Genomic DNA, 20,649 nt, shown 5'->3' on the forward strand with positions numbered 1-20,649 from the left:
TTTTCGGCATCCTTTTATTCCGAAGTATTTCCATAATCATTCCCTAATTCGTAATTCCAATTTTATGGCTGTTGTCTCTTACTCTGGAATCACTTTACATCACCCTATGAAAGTCACACTATCTTCTTTCTAAAATGTGTTCCATTTGTAACAGCTTGAATTTGAGGCATTTTAGTTCTGAAAAAAAATGCTACCTGAAAGCTTCTGATAGAATCAAACCGGATGCCGCAATGGCCACCATCTGTTCCCAAACTGCCCTGCGCTTCAGAATATGTATCAGTCTCTACAGTTGTGCATTACTGCGCATGCTCGGGTGCTTCTGAAGCTGGCTGGCGGGAAGGCGGGAAGCCTCCCTATAACCCGGAAGGGTTTCTGGCGTTGCTATGGCTGTGCTCCAGTCTGCTGTTCTCGGTTGTGTGTCACTAGCTAATTTTATTTTCGTGTCGTGGAGTACGGTGGAGTTTATGATTTTCATCTCCCTGCGACAGATTTACCGGGAGAGTGGGAGTGCGGGAGCGACAGCAGCTGAAGTAAATTCGGAAACAGGTGGGAGAGGCGGGAACTAACTGGGAGGCAACGGTTGGGGGGTGGGAGAGGGCGGCTCCGGTGAGCAGGAGTTGGACTCCATGTGGCATAGATCTTGCGAGAGAGCACAGCGCAGGGAGACGGTGCACACTGCTCCTCCCGCCCTGCAGGAGCCGGGAGTGGGAGGTAGTCATCCAGCCCTCCAGTGAGTTGGAGGAGGTGAGACAGTGCTGCTTCTCCCGTCTTTCAGGGAGCGTCAGAAGAAAGGGAGTGGATGGTCGTCGTCTGGCAATGTAGGAGGCAGGTGTGAGCAAGGGGGCATGTTCTGTACCTGCAGGGAGGGCGGCAGTGGGCTATGGAGCGTGTTCTACTCCACCAGCCCTACAGGGGGCATGTTCTGCACCTCCAGCCCTGCAAGGGGCGGCAGTGGGGTAGGGAGGGTGTTCTGCTCCTCCAGTCCTGCAGGGAGCGTGTGCTGCTTCTCCAGCCCTGTAAGGCGCGGCAGTGGGGTAAGGAGCATGTTCATCAGCATGCTAACACATCAGGAGGCTGAATGGCCTCCTCTCGAGTCATGAAGAAATAAAAGGCAACAGAAGCTAAAAAATTGAGGTGCAAAAGGAACTGGGAGTCCTCGTGCAGGATCCCCTAATTTGCAAGTTGAGTCTACGGTGAGGAAGGCAAAAGCAATGATAACATTCATTTCAAAACTGGAATACAAAAAGAAGGGTGTAATGTTGAGATGTTATAAAGCACTGGCGAGTAATATGAGCAGTTTTTGGGATCCTTAACTAAGAAAAGATGCACTGACATTGGAGAGGGTTCAAAAGAGGATCATGAAAATTATTCTGGATTTGAAAGGCCTGTTATATGAGGAGAATTTGATGGCTCTGGGCCTGTACACACTAGCATTCAGAACAATGAGGGGTGACCTCATTGAACCTATTGAATGGTAAAAGGCCTCGACAGAGTGGATGTGGAAAGGATGTTTCCTGTGATCGAGGAGTCTAGGACCAGAGGACACAGCCTCAGCATAGAGGGGCATCCTTTTGGAATGGAGATAAGCAGGAATTTCTTTAGCCACGGGTGTGAATCTGTGGAATTCTTGGCCACAGGCAGCTGTAGTGACCAAATCTTTATGTGTATTTAAACCAGAGGTTGATAGTTTATTGATTGGTCAGGGCATGAAGGGTTAAGGGGAGAAGGCAGAAGTTTGGGATTGAGAGGGAAGTGGATCAGCTATGATGAAATGGCAGAGCTGGCTTGATGGGCCTTTTCTCCTCCTGTAGCTTATGAAGACAGATGTCAGATACCAGGGATCCACACTGGGAACAGCAAGGGGAGATACCAGATATGGCCCCCTCACGGAGCAGCCAGGAGTCACAAAGCACATGTCCGGTTGTGCGACAGAGAGCAGTTCCTAGATGTGGTTCTGGCTGTCGAAGGGCAGGTGCAGGTACAGATGCTATCCAGGGCAGCAGCTAGCACATAACCAAATCTTGTCAGCCCAGTGCTGCCGAAGGCAGATCTCCCTCAGAGCTAACACTTCAGCGCTGTGGAAACTCCAGCACTCAAGCCCTAATGGGGCAAATCAGGTTTGTTACCACTGACAGTGGCAGCTGTCTATTTCAGTGTGTAAAATAAAATTGCTATAAGTTACAATAAGAAATACTTTAAAATAAATTGTGCAGAAAGACAAGCGTAATGAGGTGGTGTTCATGGACTGTTCAGAGATCTGATGGTGGAGGGGAAATAAGTGTTCCTAATATTGAGTCCCTGTACCTCCTCCCTGATGGTAGCAGAGAGAAGAGGGCATGTCCTGTGTGATGGGTGTCATTAACAGTAGATGCTGCCTTGTTGAGGCATTGCTTTTTTTTTCCAGTAATTTGAAAGATTTATTTATATATTGTGTGAATTTTCAGTAACTGCTGTAACATTTACCTGTGTTATTAAAACATGTGGCTTGTGTATTTTGTAAGAATAAAAGTGCTCCAATTATTAGAAAAACTCAAACAACATTTATGGATAGGTTGAGTATCTATAACCATATAACAATTACAGCACGGAAACAGGCCATCTCGGCCCTCCTAGTCCGTGCCAAACTCTTAATCTCACCTAGTCCCACCTACCCGCACTCAGCCCATAACCCTCCACTCCTTTCCTGTACATATACCTGTCCAATTTTACCTTAAATGACACAACTGAACTGGCCTCTTCTACTTCTACAGGAAGCTCATTCCACACAGCTATACAAACATAATACTTAAAATATCTAACATGCACAAACTTTAACATTCTGATTAATTTGCTTAGGGACAAAACTACATGTTGATATACTGAAACTCCTGATAAAGTGCCATACCACTTAATAAAATAATTGAGAAATTGTAAATCATTGTATTAACAACTATCATTCCAGAATAACACAAATCATTAGGTTTAATTTTAGAATTGCGTCAGCATTTATAATTCTGAAGGGAAAGACACAATAAATTACTTTTCTTTGTAAATATGCAACCTTACTTGCATTCCAATTATGATTTAACTGATGCCTAGTACAATAAAAAAATCTCATAAAGGATGAGCTTCAGTATAATCTGTATTTGTACTGTCATGACATGCCTTGAATAGAAATACTTTTAGCTTTTATAAGGCAAAAAAGCTATACACACACACACACACACACAACAATTACAGTATCAGAGTTATGGTCAAATGCAAACAAGCCTTTTCAGACGAATAATGAAAGTTTAAGTGCATTGTATCAGTTTTAGTAACTCCCTTGGCAAGAGGTTTGTGCTTGAAACACCATTCTTTCTTTTTCCCAAAAACACAAATTCCCAAAAAAAAGCCATTGAATCAATACATTTAAACAGAATTTAACAAATTCATTGTAGTTGACAATATTTGTATGTCAACAACAGATTACTCCACAGTTTACATAATTTAACCTGCTGTGATCATCTCTATCTTACAAAATTACGTCTTTGCCAACTTAGTACAATCTTTCATCACAGTGACTTTCTGTGTGACCTAGCGTAAGCACCAAGCTGAGAGTTCCATCACAAAGATTATGTCAACCAGTCATATTCTCTGCAAGAGGCATTGCTTTTTGAAGAGTGGTGGTGGGGTGGCTGCTGTCTCCAAGCCTTTGTGGACACTACCACCCCAGCACTGCAGGGGGCAGTGGTGGCTAAGGTTAGAAAAATACCTCCACAGCATTGGTTCAAAGTTTATTGTTGCCATGGGATCACATACCTGCTGGATGAGTGCCATGAAATTTTGCTTTTTGCGACAACACAGCACATTGCAAGACATAAGGTTAACACAACTTGTACATGCATGCAAAATAATTTTTTAAAGAGGCAGTTTTGCAAGATTGAGGGAGAGACAGAAAATATTTTCTCTGTCATCCTGCTTATCAAGACCTGATGGCAGTGACAAAGAAGCTATTGTTGAACCTTGTAGGTCTTCAGGCTCCTGTACCTCCCGCCTTATGGCAGCATCGAGAAGAGGGCACGCCTGGATGGTGAGGGTCCATGATTCCAGCACCTAGAGCATGCCCTGTTAAATCAGGTAGGAGGTACAGAAGCCTGAGCGATTCATGAACAGCTACTTCCCATCTGCCATCCAATTCCGAAATGGACATTGAACCCATGAGCACTACCTCGCTTTTTCAGTATATTATTTCTGGTTTTTAATCTATTCAATACATGTATACTGTAATTGATTTACTTATTTATTCATTATTATTTTTTCCTCACCTTCTATATTGTGTATTGCATTGGACTGCTGCTGCTAAGTTAACAAATTGCGAGACTATGCCGGTGATAATAAACCTGATTCTAGATGCTGCTTCCTGAGACATCAACTCTAATAGACGTCCTTGGTGGTAGGGAGAGCTGCAACTGGGATGGAAATGCCTGTGCCCAGCCACTTGGGTTCCTGTGTATATTAGTGTTCCAATACCACACAACCAGTCACTGTACATCTGTGGAGGTTTGTCAGAACCTTCAGTGACATGCTGAATCTCCTTAAACTTCTGAGAAAGTAGAGTTCTGGCGTGCGTCTGTGTGTTGGGCAAACCTTGGTCCTCTGAGGTGCTGACCCCCAGGAACCTGGAACTGCTCACCCTTTCTCAAGTCAGTTGTCATCTGGACGAGTACTTGAGCACACAGTCCGATGAAAAGCTTCGCGGGCTCAGAGCATCAGATAAACAGTACTCATAAGAAAAAACAATTCTTACAAAAATTAATCAGAATTGGGTTTGTTATCTCTGACACACAGTACTATGCAGAAGTCTTAGACACGCATACACAGCCAGAGTGCCGAAGACGTTTGCACTGTCCTGTAGTAATTTTATGTATTGCACAGTGTGTTACCACTAACTAAAACACTGATTCACGACACTAATGAGTGATGATAAACCCGATTCTGAGGTGGGTCTCTATTGTGGACTGAGAGTGGGAAGGGGGCAGGGAGAGGGGAATCATGTTTGGGCAAAGGGGAAGGGTGCAGGAAGCAGCAGAGAGACGTTCTGTAATGATCAATAAAGCAATTGTTTTTGAATCAAATGACCTTATTTGGTGTCTCAGGGCTGGGTGTGTCCGCACCTGCACCACCCTCACCATTCCCAACATTCTTTGCTCCCAGATTTACAAATTCTCCAGTTCACATTGAGTAGATAGAAGACTTTTGCACAGTCCTGTAAGTTGTGCAATTTGTTGCTTTGCAGCAGTACAGTACAATACATAAAAATTACTATAAGGATATCTGTTTAAAAAGTGAAAAATGACAGCAAAATATTGAGGTAGTGTTCATGGACTACTCAGAAATCTGATGGGGAATTCATGGAGGGAAGAAGCTGTTCCTAAGAGTCGAGTGTATGTTTTCAGAGTCCTGTCCCTCCTCCCCGATGGTAGTAATGAGAAGCAGCCCTGCCCTGAGTGGAGAGGGTCCTTCACGCTGGATGAAACACAGAGCACTATAGTATAAGTGTATTAGACCATGAGTGATGTAGATCAGGAAGATGGTCACTGCCTTTTCCCCCCTGAGGGAGGACTAGAGGGTATAGATTAAAGGAAAGCTGGGCTCTGTTGGATAACTTTTTCACACAGAGCGCAGTGGGTGCGTGCAGCAAAGTTGCAGAGGATGTGTTGGAGGTGGGCACAGTTACAACTTTGGTATATGTACACGAATAGGAAAAGTTTAGAGGGATGCAGGCCGATCGTGGGCCGATGAACTAGTTCAGGTAGACAAGTTGGTTAGAATGGAGAAGATGGGCTGAAGACCCTGTATCCATGTTGTTTAATACTATGGCTCTAGATGGAGCAGAATGGGCAGGTGCTGGTCTTTCTTCAACTTGCCCGTCCAGCAAAAAGTAACCATTGCAGAATGTGATGTATTACCAACACCATTGGAGATCAGTAGGGAGCAACTGAACACGCCAGATAATCCCTCTGGTGCTTGAGGCACTGTTCAAGGACTGGCAGAACCAGAGAAATACCCGGCCCGGATTCATGGGCTTTCTATCTGCACAAACTCTACACCCATCCTTCAGCAGTAGAGGAGCGACAGACTTATTCAGTCCTCATTTTGGTCCTCCTGAACTGGAGTCAAACACAGACCAGGCACTAATCATGAATTACCATGAGTGGTTACAGGGTCCACATTGAGCCTCCTGTACTGCAGAGGGCAACTGAGTGGTCACAGAGTCCACATTGAACCTCCTGTACTGCAGAGGGCAACACTGAGTGGTCACAGAGTCCACATTGAACCTCCTGTACTGCAGAGGGCAGCACTCAGTGGTCACAGAGTCCATGTTGAAACTCCTGCACTGCAGGGGGCAGCAATGTGTTCACACTGACACATACACAAAATGCTGGAGGAACTCAGCAGGCCAGGCAGCATCTACGAAAAGGAGTACAGTCGAGCCAAGATCCTGCTGAAGGGTCTCAGCAGCAGTAATTATCTTTCATTTTTCCTTCCAGAGTGGGTGACCTCGCATTTACCAACATTATACTCCATCTGCCAGACCCTTGCCCACTCACTTAACCTATCTATATCTCTCCTTATCCCCTGCTCAATTTGTTTTTCGACTCAATTTAGTATTATCAGCAAACTTAGATACATGACACTCGGTCACCTCTTCCAGAGAGAGAGATGCAAACCAGCAGCATCTATACTTGTTTCTATCTACAGACATCTAGTAGAGAACATCCTAACAAGCTATACGGTACAGAAACTGCACTACGGCGGGCAAGAAGACTCTACAATGGGTAGTCAAAACTGCCCAGTGCACCTCTGGCACCAGCCCAGCCCCATCAAGGAAATATATACAGAAAAATGCTGGGAAAAGGCCAGTAACATCATGAAGGATCCCACCCACCCCGCTCGTGGACCGTTTGTCGCTCTTCCATCTGGGACGAGGCTATGTAGCATCCACGGCAGGAACACCAGACTCAAAAACAGTTACTTTCTCCAAGCAGTAACTCTGTCCGCTAGCCCGCCCCTTCGCACCCCAAACACTATTACTTCATTGTTTCCTGTCAGGCAGTCCTGTGCCTTGCGTCACTTTATGGACATATAATCAGTCTGTGTATATAAGCTATCTTATGTGTTAATGTTTATTGTGTTTTTTAATTATTGTGTTCTTTATCTTGGTTTATTTCGTGTTGCATCATATGCAAAGGAACAATTATTTTGTTCTCTTTCACACTTGTCTGCTGGAAATAACATTAAATTCCTGCAGCTTGAATGTCTGTTGAAACAGAGTGAAAATGCATATCTGCATCCAGTCAAATCAGATCAGCGAGGAGTCTGAAGTGTCACCGTGTTTCTGGTGCCAACACAGCGCGTCCATAACTCACAGACCCCGACCCTAACCCCATGGAGCTGGACTGTGGGAGGACACCCACACAGTCATGGGAGAACGTGCAGGCTCCCTACAGACAGCAATAGAACCCCGATCTTAATAGGCGAGGCTGTCAAGCATTGCACTCCCCACTACCCTGCTGTGTTGCCTCATGTCTGCAGAGTCAGTGGAACCGAGGTGGAGAATGTCCAGCGATACAGTGAACAGTTTGTCTTGCATACTGTTCCTACAGATCAAATACGTGCATTAAGGCAGAACAAGATTAAACAATAACAGAATGCAGAATAAAGTGTAACAGTCGCAGAGAAAGTGCAGAGCAGGTAAACAATAAAGTGTCAGAATTTTAACAATCGTGAGGTTAAGCGTCCAACATAATGTACTAGGGAGCTGTTTAATTATTCAAAGTTCAATGTCAATTGATTATCAAAGTGCATGTATGCCACTGTACTACCCTGAGATACATTTTCTTGTGGGCATTCACAGTCGGTGTAAAGAACCACTGTAGAATCATTGAATAGTCGCACACGACAAAGACAGACTAACAGCCAGAGTGCTAAAGACAGCAAACAGTGCAGTATGAGAAAATAAATAGTAAGCAGTAAGTATCGAGGCATGAGTTGTAGAGTCCTCTAAGAGTGAACCTGGGTTGTGGAATCAGTTCAGTGTTGAGGTGAGTGAAGCTGTCCCCTCCAGTTCAGGAGCCTGATGGTTGTAGATCCTTCCTCGTGGCAGCAATACGAAGGCACGGTGGACGTCATTGATAATGGACACTGCTTTCCTGCGATAGCAGGGTAGAAGCTGTCTTGAAAGTCGAACCAGATAAGACAGACGATTGCTTACTGTATCTGTCTGCCGACGATGCTGTGCAAGACAGCTTTTCTTTGTATCTGTAGCTCATTGTAATTGTGCATATGACAATGGACTTGACTTGAGCAGAGTTTTGTGATACTGCCTGTGATCACTCTCCTAGATGCACGTGAACATGCGGACTGGGAGTCTGCCCTCAGAGACCCGAACGTTCTCCTGACCCTGCTCTTCAACCTGGTGCTCCTCTTCGTCTTCATCCTGCAACACAGCCTCATGGCAATGGAGACCGTGAAGAACTGGACGCTGGCTGCATTCGGAGTGCTCCAGCGATCGCTCTATGTCTTCTGTACAGCTGCCTCTCTGCGGGTAAAGTGACTCCTCTTTCAGGTTCACGTCAGTTTTTCGTCCTATCAGCAGTAGGTGGTCACTGGGACCTCCTGCACTGGCTGGTCTCAGGGCCACTCTATACCTCCTGTATACTTTACGGGGTAGCACTGGCAAACCCACATTTGCCCACAGTGTACCTCCTGCACTGCAGGGGGCAGCATTAGCTGGTCACAGAGTCCACACTGTACCTCCTGCCTTGAAGGGACAATAACAAAATAATTGAGAAAGGTAGAATTGTGCGCCTAGGAATGTGACAGCATCACCGGGAAGTGGGTGTGAACAAGGAAATTGGTTCAAAAGTCTGACGTCAGTGGGGCCGAAGTTGTTCCAGATTGTAGAGGTCTGGGCTTTCAGCCTCCTGTGTCTTCTCCTACAACAGAAACCTAACCCAGAGGCTGTTAAAGAAATGGTGAAACATCTCAGTGTTTGTTGTGCAGAGCTGGCTGTATGGACACTGTCCTACCATTATGTGGCCTTCACCTGTGTCACAGATCGTCGGTGATTTATTCCACCAGCATTCCAGTGTTTCGGTGTGGCACATCACGTTATTGGACAGACAGTAAATCACATAAACCATAAAGATGACTACAGGTTCGCACCCCTTTTCCAAAACGCTTGGTGGCCAAAGTGTTTCAGATTTCATATTTTTTTTTGGATATTGGAATGTTTGCTGCTGTATAATGAGATGCCTTTGGGATGGGATCCAAGTCTAAACACAAAATCCCTTTGCATTACATTACCTATAGAGCTTATGCACATACCCTGAAGGTAGTTTATGTAATATTTTAATAATTTTGTTAATAAAACAATAATGTGTACACTGAGCCATCAGAAAGGTAAGCTACCACTACCTTGGCCGCCCAGGTGAGCAGTCCGTGACTGTTTGCCATCACCACTGTTCCCGAGCTTGCAATTACATGCTGTTCGGAACCGGTCTCTGCCTTACACTTGTTCATCATGCCTGTGTACAGATGCAGGCACTCAGCGTGTTAGATTTTCAGCAGCGTCGATCTCAGCAAATTCATCAATGAATTTCTCTGCTACTTCCTGATCAGCAGATGCTTTATCACCGCAAATCGTTAAAAATGCACCATTCTGCCTTTTCTCAAATTTCTGCCGAGGGAATACTCATAATTAACTTCAATGTTTTCAGTTTACACTGGCTGGTGGCGTAGTGGCATCAGCGCCGGACTTCAGAGCAAAAGCTCCCAAATTCGAATCCAGCCGGCTTTCCATCCGTGCTGGGCTGGGTGTCGAACTAGCAACTGGGCCTCATAAAAATAAGAAAGCCTGCTAAAAAAACGCCATCATGACAGCGTCCCGATGACTCCACTCAGAGTTAAGGGCTTTCTTCTTCTTTTCAGTTTGTTGTGATAGATCTTTGTTTATTCCATGATCAGCACACCGTTAAGCAGCATATGATCACCCCGTCGCTAAGGGATCCACTCTTTCATTACACAATTCAGATCTTTATTTAACTCTTCATACAGGGTTTTTCTATTTTTCATTAACTTCTGTTCATTTCGTAAGTGAGGTCACTTCTCAGAACTGTCTGTGATGTGCAGGGAACCCTTCCAGCATCTTATGGAATTTTCCATTTGTGTTGTCAGTCATTTAAAAAAAAAATCAGATTTTGGAATTTTGGATAAGGGGTGCTCAGCCTGTGCATAACTGTCACAGTGACACCGTCCCATATCAGATATTATGTCACTCTAATCAAATGTTAAATGAATTATCCAAATTACAACACAGCCTCATGGCAATGGAGACCGTGAAGAACTGGACGCTGGCTGCATTCGGAGTGCTCCAGCGATTGCTCTATGTCTTCTGTAAGCTGCCTGTCTGCGGGTAAAGTGACTCCTCTTTCAGGTTCACGTCAGTTTTTCGTCCTATAATGCACACTGTCCAATTTGAGAATGTTCCACCAACATTATTCTGACAGCACAAAATATGCTCTGGAGTTACTGTAATATTGCAATTGTGCATATTAGCAGATTTACAAATGTTAAGTTGTCTCCATACTGTGGATTCCAGTTAATTGGGACACATCGACACTGGTACATTTTGCTTCAAGTCACATGGCTCCCTCAATTAGCCAAAGTTTCATGGAAATAGTTAAAAAGGTCATTTTTTAAAAGTCAATATGTGCATCAAATTGTATATTCAAATGAAATACCAAACAAATTAGAACCAATATTACTGCCGTACTATGAAACTTTGTTCTTTAAGAGTTGTCCCAAATAAGTGGCTGCCCCTGTTAACCAGAATACACTATATTATGTTCATAATATCATATTGAAAAATAGATTGATTTTGTTTGTATTCTGACAGAACAATACTACATTTAGTATAATAGGTACTTGCATATTATAACATGAGACCATAACATATAGGAGCAGAAGTAGGCCATTCAGCCCATCGAGTCTGCTCCACCATTCAATTATGGTCTGATTCAATTCCCACTCCCCTGCCTTCACCCATACCCTTTGATACCCTGGCTAATCAAGAACCTATCTATCTCTGCCTTAAATACACCCAATGACTTGGCCTCCACAGCCACACGTGGCAATAGATTTACCACCCTCTGACTAAAGTAATTTCTTCACATCTCAGTTCTAAAAAAAAACGTACTTCAATCCTGAAGTCATGCTCTCTTGTCCTAGAATCCCCTACTATGGGAAATAACTTTCTCATTTCTAATCTGTTCAGGCCCCTTAACATTCGGAATGTTTTTATGAGATTCCCCCCCCCCCCCCCATTCTCCTGAACTCCAGGGAATACAGCCCAAGAGCTGCCAGATGTTCCTCATACAGTAACCCTTTCATTCCTGGAATCATTCTTGTGAATCTTCTCTGAGTACATCTTTTCTAAAATAAGGAGCCCAAAACTGCACAGAATACTCCAACTGCCTTATAGAGCCTCAACATCACATCCCTGCTCTTTATATTCTGTACCTCTAGAAATGAATGTCAACATTGCATTCGCCTTTTTCACAACCAACTCAACCTGCAGGTTGAACTTTAGGGTATCTTGCACAAGGACTCCCAAGTCCCTTTACATCTCTGCACTTTGAATTCTCTCAAAGTCTGCCTGTTTATTTCTTCCACCAAAATGCATGACCATACACTTTCCAACATTGTATTTCATTTGCCATTTCTTTGCCCATTCCCCTAAACTATCTGAGTCTCTCTGCAGGCTCTCTGTTTCCTCAACACTACCCGCTCCTCCACCTATCTTTATATCATTGGCAAATTTAGCCACAAATCCATTAATCCATAGTCCAAATCATTGACGTACGTTGTAAAAAAACAGCAGTTCCAATACTGACCCCACCCCCCAGTGGAACTCCACTGGTAACCAGCAACAGGTAACCAGTTTGTCAGGCAGGATTTTCCTTTCAGGAAACCATGCTGGCTTTGGCCTGTCTTGTCATCTGCCTCCAGGTACTCTGTAATCTCATCCCTAACAATTGATTCCAACAACTTCCCAACCACTGATGTCAGGCTAACAGGTCTATAGTTTCCTTTCTGCTGCCTCCCACCCTTCTAAAATAGTGGAGTAACATTTGTAATTTTATAGACATCTGGTACAATGCCAGAATCTATTGATGCTTGAAAGATCATCGTTAATGCCTTCACAATCTCTCCAGCTACTTCCTTCAGAACCCAAGGGTGCATTCCATCAGGTCCAGGAGATTTATCCAATCTCAGACCATTAAGCTTCCTGAGCACCTTCTCAGTTGTAATTTTCACTGCACAAGCTTCACTTCCCTGACACCCTTGAAAGTCCAGTGTACTGCAGACATCTTCCGCTGTGAAGGCTGATGCAAATTATGCATTCAGTTCCTCTACCACCTCTGCTTTTCTCATTACAATATCTCCAGCGTCATATTCTATTGGTCCTATATCTATCCTCAACTCTCTTTTACCCTTTAAATACTTAAAAAGGCTTTTAGTATCTTCTTTGATATTAGTCACCAATTTCCTTTCATAATTCATCTTTTCCTCCCTAATGACCTTGTTAGTTTCCTTCTGCAATAATAATCACCATAATACGTGAGAATGTTGTGTTTACATTCTATCATTTTGTCCTTTCAGGATACTAAATATTTACTCTAATACTGCACTGATGCATATTAGAACATTAAACAGTCACTAATATCACACTGCCATGGAGAGTATTGTGCATACTTTACATCATACTGTTTTTTCTTTTTTATTTAGTGCAGAACAGGCTCTTCCAGCCCATCAAACCACACCGCCCAGCAACCCACTGATTTTAACCCTAATCTAATCACAGGACAATTTACAGTGACCAATTAACCTAGTAACCAGTACATCTTCGGACATGGGGTGGAAAGCCCAAGGAAACTTGCTTACAGAGGGTGCCGAAACTACACTCCGACCTCTACCTCGAGCTGGAATAGCACCCTCTCCCCAACCACGACATTACTGTGGTGTCGTTTTGTCAGAATCTTACTGTGACATTGTTTCATGGTTCACTCAGTACAATTTGCTGGGGCTTTTCTCTTTGGACCGAGAGAAGGCGACTTGATGCAGGTGTATATATTTATAAGATATATAGATGGAATGGACAGCTAGGGGTTTTTACCCAGGGCAGCAATGGCCAATACCAGAGGACATCCATTTAAGGTGAGGTGAGGAAGGTTTTAGTGGAGGTGTTAGAGGCAGGTCGTCTTCACACAGAGAGCGGTAAGTGCATGGAGTGCACTGAGGGGGGCATTTGAAAAATTTCTAGGTAGACACAAGGCTGAAAGAAAAATGGAGGGTTGTGAGCTGTGTAGGAGGGAAGGGTAGGTTGATTGTGAAGTAGGTTTGTATCGGTCAGCCCAACAATGTGGGCTGAAGGGCCTGTGCTGTCCTATGTACAGTTGTTGTAATGGAGTGTTGTTCCATATTAATATTATACAGAATCTTAATTATAACATAGGCCATTCGGCCCACAATGTTTTGCCAATCTTTTAACCTACTCCGAGATTAATCTGAACCTCTCCCATTCAGCCTTCCATTCTTCCTTCCTCCATGTGCCTATCTAAGAGTCTCTCAAATACCCCTTATGTACCCCTACCACCAGTTCTGGCAGTGTACATAGGGATGAGTGGGGACGGAGATCGCCTCTGACATCCCCCTGTCCATTTCTCCACTCACTTTAAAGGAAATCTCAGATTCTACAACATCAGATTATTATGAGTTTCCTGACATTTGCCTCCTCTACCTCCCCAGTCTAATCGTCTCTGTTCTCTGTTCTCCCACAGCTGCTGATGGGATACTGGAAGCCGATCCAGAACGCCCCCTTCCTGTGGGACGTCTGCAAGGAGCCCTGGGCTACCTGGTTCCCACTCATCTGTTTCATTGTTCACACCATCGCCTGGCTGATCATCTTCAGCATTGTCCTCATCTTCGACTACGCTGAGCTCATGGGCCTCAAGCAGGTGGGTGGCAGGCTCTTGGTGAGTCCGCAGGGCCCGGTTATAACACCCCAGTATTGGTCATAGATGCTCGGTATAGCAGGAGACTGGTCGTACTGAGAGAGTGCTGTGTGTATCTGCCGTGAAAAGAGCAACCTGATCTATGCAGGCAAATCCCTGTCCCGTTTGCAAGGGTTACATTGTATGTAACCCCGAAGGCATCCAGTTCTGGTGCAGTATAGTATGCGTCAGGAACTAGTGGGTCTCTACGGCATTGGTATGGGGTGGCACGTCTGATGGACAGCGGCACTAAAGCCAACCAGGTTCGATCCTGGCCTCTCCGTAGAGTTTCCCTGTTCTCCTTGTGACCGAGTGAGTTTCTCCCAGGTGGTCTGATTCCTCCCACACCACAACGATATAAAAGCTGGTGATTTAACTAGCGGCTGTAAATTGCCCCTGGTGCATAGCTGAGTGGTGGAACCTCGTTTGCAGAGTGAGGGGGGGGATTGATGGGACTGTGTGGAGAACAAAATCTGCCAGGCTAGGGTTAGGGTAAATGGGTGCTTGATGGTCAGCGTGGGCCAAAGGGCCTTTTTCCTGTTGTACGTCTCTATGACAACATGGCTTATGAAGCCACACTGGGCCACCGGCTGGTGTTTGGGATTTCTGTTTTAATTTGCATGTTTGCAAATAAGACAGACGTTACAGTTGCTCGAATTTAAATATTGGCAAGGAACAGAAAGCTCCAAATCAGTCTTTTATCAACCTTGTGAGTAAAGGTGCCCATTGATTCCACTCTGTCTGCCAGTTGTTCACACCTAGCCTTGAGGTACAAGTCACTGACTGTACCACCACCCAGGGAATGTCCTCTTCTCACTGTTACTGTCAGGAAGGAGGTACAGAAGCCTGAAGCCATCCAGGTCCTGAATGGACGGATAAATCATGAACACTTCCTCACTTATTTCTGTTCTTGCACTACCTATTACATTTAACTATTTGACAAACACGAGAAAGGATCTAGTGCTTTCCTAGCTTTTATGACAAATAAACGCTTCTCAATTTTCCATATATATGCATTCTGTAATTCAGTTTTATTACCAGGCATTGTGTTGTATTGCTACCACAAAATTAACAAATTCCAGTGATAATAAACCTGATTCTGGTTCTGTTAGAAATAAGATGTTTTAATGAATGTCTTAAAACTCTAGCAACACTTCGAGTGTTCCACTCAGATCGTCTCCACTTTCCAACAGAAAGGAACCCTTGTATCCTTTCATGTCCTTTCTGAATCATTCTGTTTGCCACTGAGACAGTATGGATGACGGTGGGAGTGAGGATAATTTTTAACCCAACTTGCTGGAGTTGGGTGGATTGATAGCACTGAGATGTTCCTATTGGACATTCCCAAACCAGAAGGTTTAAAGCACAGAAGGAGGCCATTTGGCCCATCATTTGTGTTCCTGTTGAGGTGCTGCTGAGCTTCATCCCCCACAGGCACTGGGCCCAAAGCCTGCAGGTCACAGCTCTTCAGAGACACATGCAGGCAGGGATGAGGGTCACTGCCTCCACTGCCCTTGCAGGCTCTGAATTCCACATCCTGACCACCCTCCACATGAGAAGGTAGGAAGAGGAATAAGGCGATTCAGCCCTTTGAGTCGATTCTTCCATTCAATGCAATCAACATGAGAAATAGGGGCAGGAGTCGGCCATCTGGCTTGTCGAGCCTGCTCCGCCATCCAATAAGATCATGGCTGATCTGGCCATGGACTCATCTCCACCTACCTGCCTTTTCCCCATAACAATTCCCCCACTGCTGTTTACATTATAAACATTTGTTTAAGTATTTATTCACATTTTATTCCATATCGATACTTAAGCTTTATTTCTTTTTATATAATTCATTTTTCTTTGTAATGTTGAATATTGTGTTAGTTTTTGTAGTTGCATGTTGCAGCCTGACCAATACACCACAACAAATCCCTAATACAAGTTATGGAGATCTTCCAAATTCAGTAAGCACTTCCTGCTTTCTGTCCATGCCTCTTCACCCCTTTACCCTTTAAAAATTAGTCAGATTCCTTCATGAATATGTTCAATGATTTTTGCCACGACTGCTTTCTATGGCATAATCACCACTGCCTGGGTTGAAAAGACTTCCCACACTGCAGTCCTACATACCTGACCCCATATCCTCCAACCTCTGTCAATTGATCTGTCAATGGAACAGGTTTCAATGAAATCCTCTCTCATTCGCTGCACTTTCTCTGGACTCTGCGTTCTGTTATTGTTTGCCCCTTGTACTACCTCGAGGTACAGATGTGATGAAATGATCTCTATGGCTGGAATGCAAAACAAAAGTACGCGTGACAATAATAAACCAACTTGCCATTCTGCTAAGGTCTGGCAAATAAAAGCCAAATTAACCCAATCTCCCGACAATCAATCTGATGAACCTTGGTGAACATCCTTTATACAACAGCCGCACGGTATCGTGGCGGTTCACGTAACACTGTTGTGGCGCCAGCAACCCAGGTTTATTTCCTGCCGCTGTCTGTAAGGAGTTTGTACGTTCTCCCCGTGACTGCGTGGGTTTCCTCCCGCAGTCCAACGACGTACGGGTTTTGAGATTAATTGCTCTCCTGGGTTTAATTAGGTGGCACAGGCTCATTGGGTCAGAAGGGTCTGTTATCATGCTGTATCTGTAAATGGGAAAAGAAATAAAAGAAACAAGGCCCTTCCTCAGAAAAGGATACCAAAACTTCACACAGTCACAAAAAACAGAAAGTCTGCAGATGCTGGAAATCTGAGCAACACACACAATGCTGGAGGAACTCAGTGGGCCAGGCAGCATCGATAGGGAGAAGAGTACAGTCAACATTTCGGGCCGAGACCCTTCATCAGGATCAGCCATTATCAATACTCTTTGGAGATTGTCTGCCTAGTGTTAGTGGTCACATGACCAGGACTTGAGATTTGCACCAGCTACTCATGACCACCCACAACCAGCTCCTGTGGCTCCACCTGCCCCCGATCGGGGGTGGAGGAGCCAAGCAGGTGATACACCTTGCCCAGTGGTGACCTGCAGGCTAGGGGAGAGAAGGCTCGCCTTACGCCTCCTTTGACAGAGATGTACCTCCATCTCACCACCCAGCCGATGTACCATTGGCCAATAAACACAATAAATCTTTTCTGCTTCTTGCTTTCAGCGACGTGTGTAAGTACACCCAGGTTTTGTGGCACCTCTCATCTCCTCTTTAATCTTTATTACAATCAAATGCTGTAGTTTTGACTCCTCAACAAAGGCAGGTGAGCTCCACCTACACCCCTTCCCCCCCCCCCCCCCCCCCGGTATTTTGCACACCTTAACTGCCCTTTCTTTACAACACACACAAATGCTGGAGGAACACAGCAAGGCAGGCAGCATCTGTTGAGGGGAAGATACAGTCAACGATTTGGGCCAAGACCCTTCATCGGGACAGGAAAGGAAGGAGACAGAAGCCAGAATGAGGAAGGCCTGACGAAGGCCCAAGTCGTCGACAGTGCTTCTCCTTATAGATGCTGCCTGGCCTGCTGTGTTCCACCAGCACTTTGTGGAAAGTGATTGAGTGGGGTTGGGGTGATGTAGTAAGAAGTTCCTCTGTTGTAAATAATACAATCCCAGCCCGTCTGGTCTTTCAGGCCAGATGTTAAGATGTGGGAGAGACACAAGCATAAGGACGGAGTTAAAAGAGAAAGGTCTGGTTATCTAAAACTAAAATGTCTTCTCTCAGAAGGTAATGAATCCTTGGAATTCTCTGCCCCTGAAGATGGCAGACTGGTAAATTGTGCTTTTATATTGATTGAGTCCAATCAGGTTTATGATCGCTGACCTATGTCATGGAATTTGTTTTGAGGCAGCAGTACGTTTTTTTAAAAACCTGTTGGAATAATAAATATTTTAAATGCTTTAGTAGTGAAGAAGAGAGCAAACTAGTGAGGAAGCATACGTGGTTTCATTGTCTGTTCAGAAATCCGATAGTGGAGGGGAAGAGCCCATTGCTAAAACGTTGAGTGTGGACCTTCAGACTCCTGTAGCACCTTCCTGATGGTCGTAGTGAGACGAGGGATGCTGTGGATGGTGGGGCCCCTTAATGACGGCTGCCGCCTTTTGACGATTTCCTCACACCAAGGTACAATGTGTGATTGTCAGATACATTTAAGGTGGAGGTAAGTAAATCATTGAAAGATTGAAGATAATGAGGCACTGGCACAATAGAGGCCGGTGCAGAATCACAAGAAATGCTGTAAGTCCGGAGTAGCACACACACAATACCAGAGAAACTCATCAGATCAGGCTGTCTCAGCTGCCAGCTTGAGCTCCCTCCCCTTACCCCCTCCCACCACCTTACCCTGGTTCCTTCCCCCTTCCTTCCCAGTCCTGATCGATCAATCGGTCTGAAAAGTCGATTATTTAGCAATACAACAGGGAACAAACCCTTCCACCCCCTCCCACCAATTTAGCCCTAAGTATGGGACAAATTTCAATGAGCAATAGCCTACTAACAGGTAAATCTGTGGACAGTGGGAGGAAACTGGAGCACCCAGAGGGAATCCATGGGGAGGATGAGCCTGGTAACACCCTGGTCAATACTCCTGTCCAGAGTTTGAAAGGTTTGGTTAAAGTGACAGCCCTTTACCTCCTTGTCCTTGCCACAGGTTTACTACCACTGCCTCGCCCTCGGTCACCCAATGGAGCTGAAGTCGCAGAGGGCCCAGCGCCTCTACAGCCACCTGCGGCACCCAGTCTTCTTGGAGTTCCTGGTCATCTTGTGGCTGGTGCCAAGCCTGTCGCTGGACCGGCTGCTGCTCTCTGCCACCCTCACCCTGTACCTGACCTGCGGCCATGGCCTGGACCAGCAGGACTACCGCTACCTGCAGTCGCAGCTCCGCAAGAAGTTTGAGATTTTCTCCCGGGAGGAGGAGGCCGGAGGCACGAGCGTCTGCCCGCCAGAACGCAACAGAGCCGGGCAGTACCAGGAGTAGCTGGCGAGCCTGCCCAGGGTCCATTGTATTGACTGCCTCTGCCTCTTTGCCATCTCACTCTCTCCCCCACACCATCTTCTCAGCCACCACCCGTAAGGCCTGACAGCAGACAGGCAGGTCTCTGTTACACAAACGCTGAGAAACAATGGCCCAGTGAGGGTTTCTATAGCTGTTTCTCTTCCTGTTCCAACGTGTTGCCCTGGTCCCTTCCTGCCATGGAGTAAAACCACGCTTATTCTGCCTCAGTGATGCGCCTTTAACCGTCCGCTGCGCTCCACCTACACCCCTGCTCCTGCACTCATTCCTGCCTCCCTGTGCCTTATCGCTGACTCCCCACAGGTGATGGTCTCCCATCTGCACTAAATGCCTCAGACACGAAGAGCCAGTGAAAGGTGCAGCAGGCGATCTGCTGGAGGAACTGGTCACGGCTCTACGCTGCAGGTTCCAACGTCCGCGGCCTCGCGCCTCCAGTGAAAGGTGTAACCCATGTGAATGGTGCCAGCCAGCCTGATCTTGCCTTCCAGGCAGTGGATCTGTGGCCTTGCACGCCTGCCTCTTCAAGTACCCACTGGGGGTCTTTGTAAGTGCAGTGAGAGTTTCTGCCTCTCCGCACTGTCCAGCCAGTGAATGCCCACTGCCTTCTCCATGAACTCAGTTCTCCTCAGCTTTCCCTCGAACCTTACCACTTTCTTCAGACCTGCAGCCACTGATTTCTGCTGGTTCAGGACTGATACAGTTGTCTTCAACTGGGAAAAGTGAGCGAAAGTCTCCCACCTACAGCAATTCCTGGATCGACTGTGCTTGAGGGCTCCCTGCCACTGAACACCAATGTAATGTCTGTCTCACCCACAGCAGCAAAAATCACCGTTGAAAAGCTTGATATTTTTATAGGAATTTTTATATGAGAAAGATGGATATCCTTAGAAAAAGATATGCTCATCATGCTGAAAAATCTACATTTGCTTTGGATACTCAGTTGTGGAACTTAAGGAATATTCTGAGTTTTATTGGAAAAGATCCAAATCCATAAAAAAAATTGCAATATCTGTAACCCAGTGCATATTTGTCATTCATTTACACCATTCTATTGTTTTATTGTTGTATTTATTATTACAGTATACTGATTTTTCTGTAGGTTTCATGCAAGCAAGGAACTTCATTGCAGCCCAGTGGATATAACAATAACTTAATCTGAACCCAAGAAGAAAATTTAGCTGTTAGCTATTTGAGAAGGCGAGGTGAATCATTTTAGGTAGACAGTTTGGTTGGTCCTAGCTAAACGGTGACCTAACTCCATCAGCCTGCCTTCTAGTTCAACAACCACAATAAGTTTGTTTATTTATTTAGAGATATAGCACACTAACAGGCCCTCCCGGCCCAATGAGCACACACTGCCCAATTGCACCCTTGTGGCCATTAACCTACTAACCGGTATGTCCCTGGAATGTGGCTGAAAACTGGAGCACGTGGTCAGGGGGAGAATGTACAAACCAACAGACAGTAGCGGAGTTGAACCTGGGTTACTGGCACTGTAACAGCATTAAGCTCAGCACTACGGTACCGTGCTGCCCGACTGAGATGTCTGAACAGAAATGTCTCAACACAGGTT

At 45.3% G+C, this 20,649-nt stretch overlaps 1 protein-coding gene across 1 annotated transcript; it reads left to right on the plus strand.

Annotated features, from left to right (window-relative positions):
* The first annotated feature begins 365 nt into the window (after window positions 1–365).
* On the plus strand, window positions 366–20,083 carry LOC132394545 (nurim-like). Its single transcript, XM_059970836.1, has 4 exons — window positions 366–546; window positions 8,367–8,569; window positions 13,866–14,042; window positions 18,714–20,083. Exons 1-4 carry the CDS (start codon window positions 384–386, stop codon window positions 19,038–19,040), a joined length of 870 nt encoding a protein of 289 aa, XP_059826819.1. The 5' UTR covers window positions 366–383; the 3' UTR covers window positions 19,041–20,083.
* The last annotated feature ends 566 nt before the right edge of the window (window positions 20,084–20,649 follow it).

This window comes from Hypanus sabinus, chromosome 5, assembly GCF_030144855.1.
Source record: "Hypanus sabinus isolate sHypSab1 chromosome 5, sHypSab1.hap1, whole genome shotgun sequence".
Taxonomy (NCBI): domain Eukaryota; kingdom Metazoa; phylum Chordata; class Chondrichthyes; order Myliobatiformes; family Dasyatidae; genus Hypanus; species Hypanus sabinus.

Coding starts and splice junctions, on each gene's coding strand:
- LOC132394545 (XM_059970836.1), top strand. CDS start 384: ATGGCTGTGCTCCAGTCTGCTGTTCTCGGTTGTGTGTCACTAGCTAAT. Junction 547..8,366: donor TGAAGTAAATTCGGAAACAG/GTGGGAGAGGCG, acceptor TCACTCTCCTAG/ATGCACGTGAACATGCGGAC. Junction 8,570..13,865: donor GTACAGCTGCCTCTCTGCGG/GTAAAGTGACTC, acceptor GTTCTCCCACAG/CTGCTGATGGGATACTGGAA.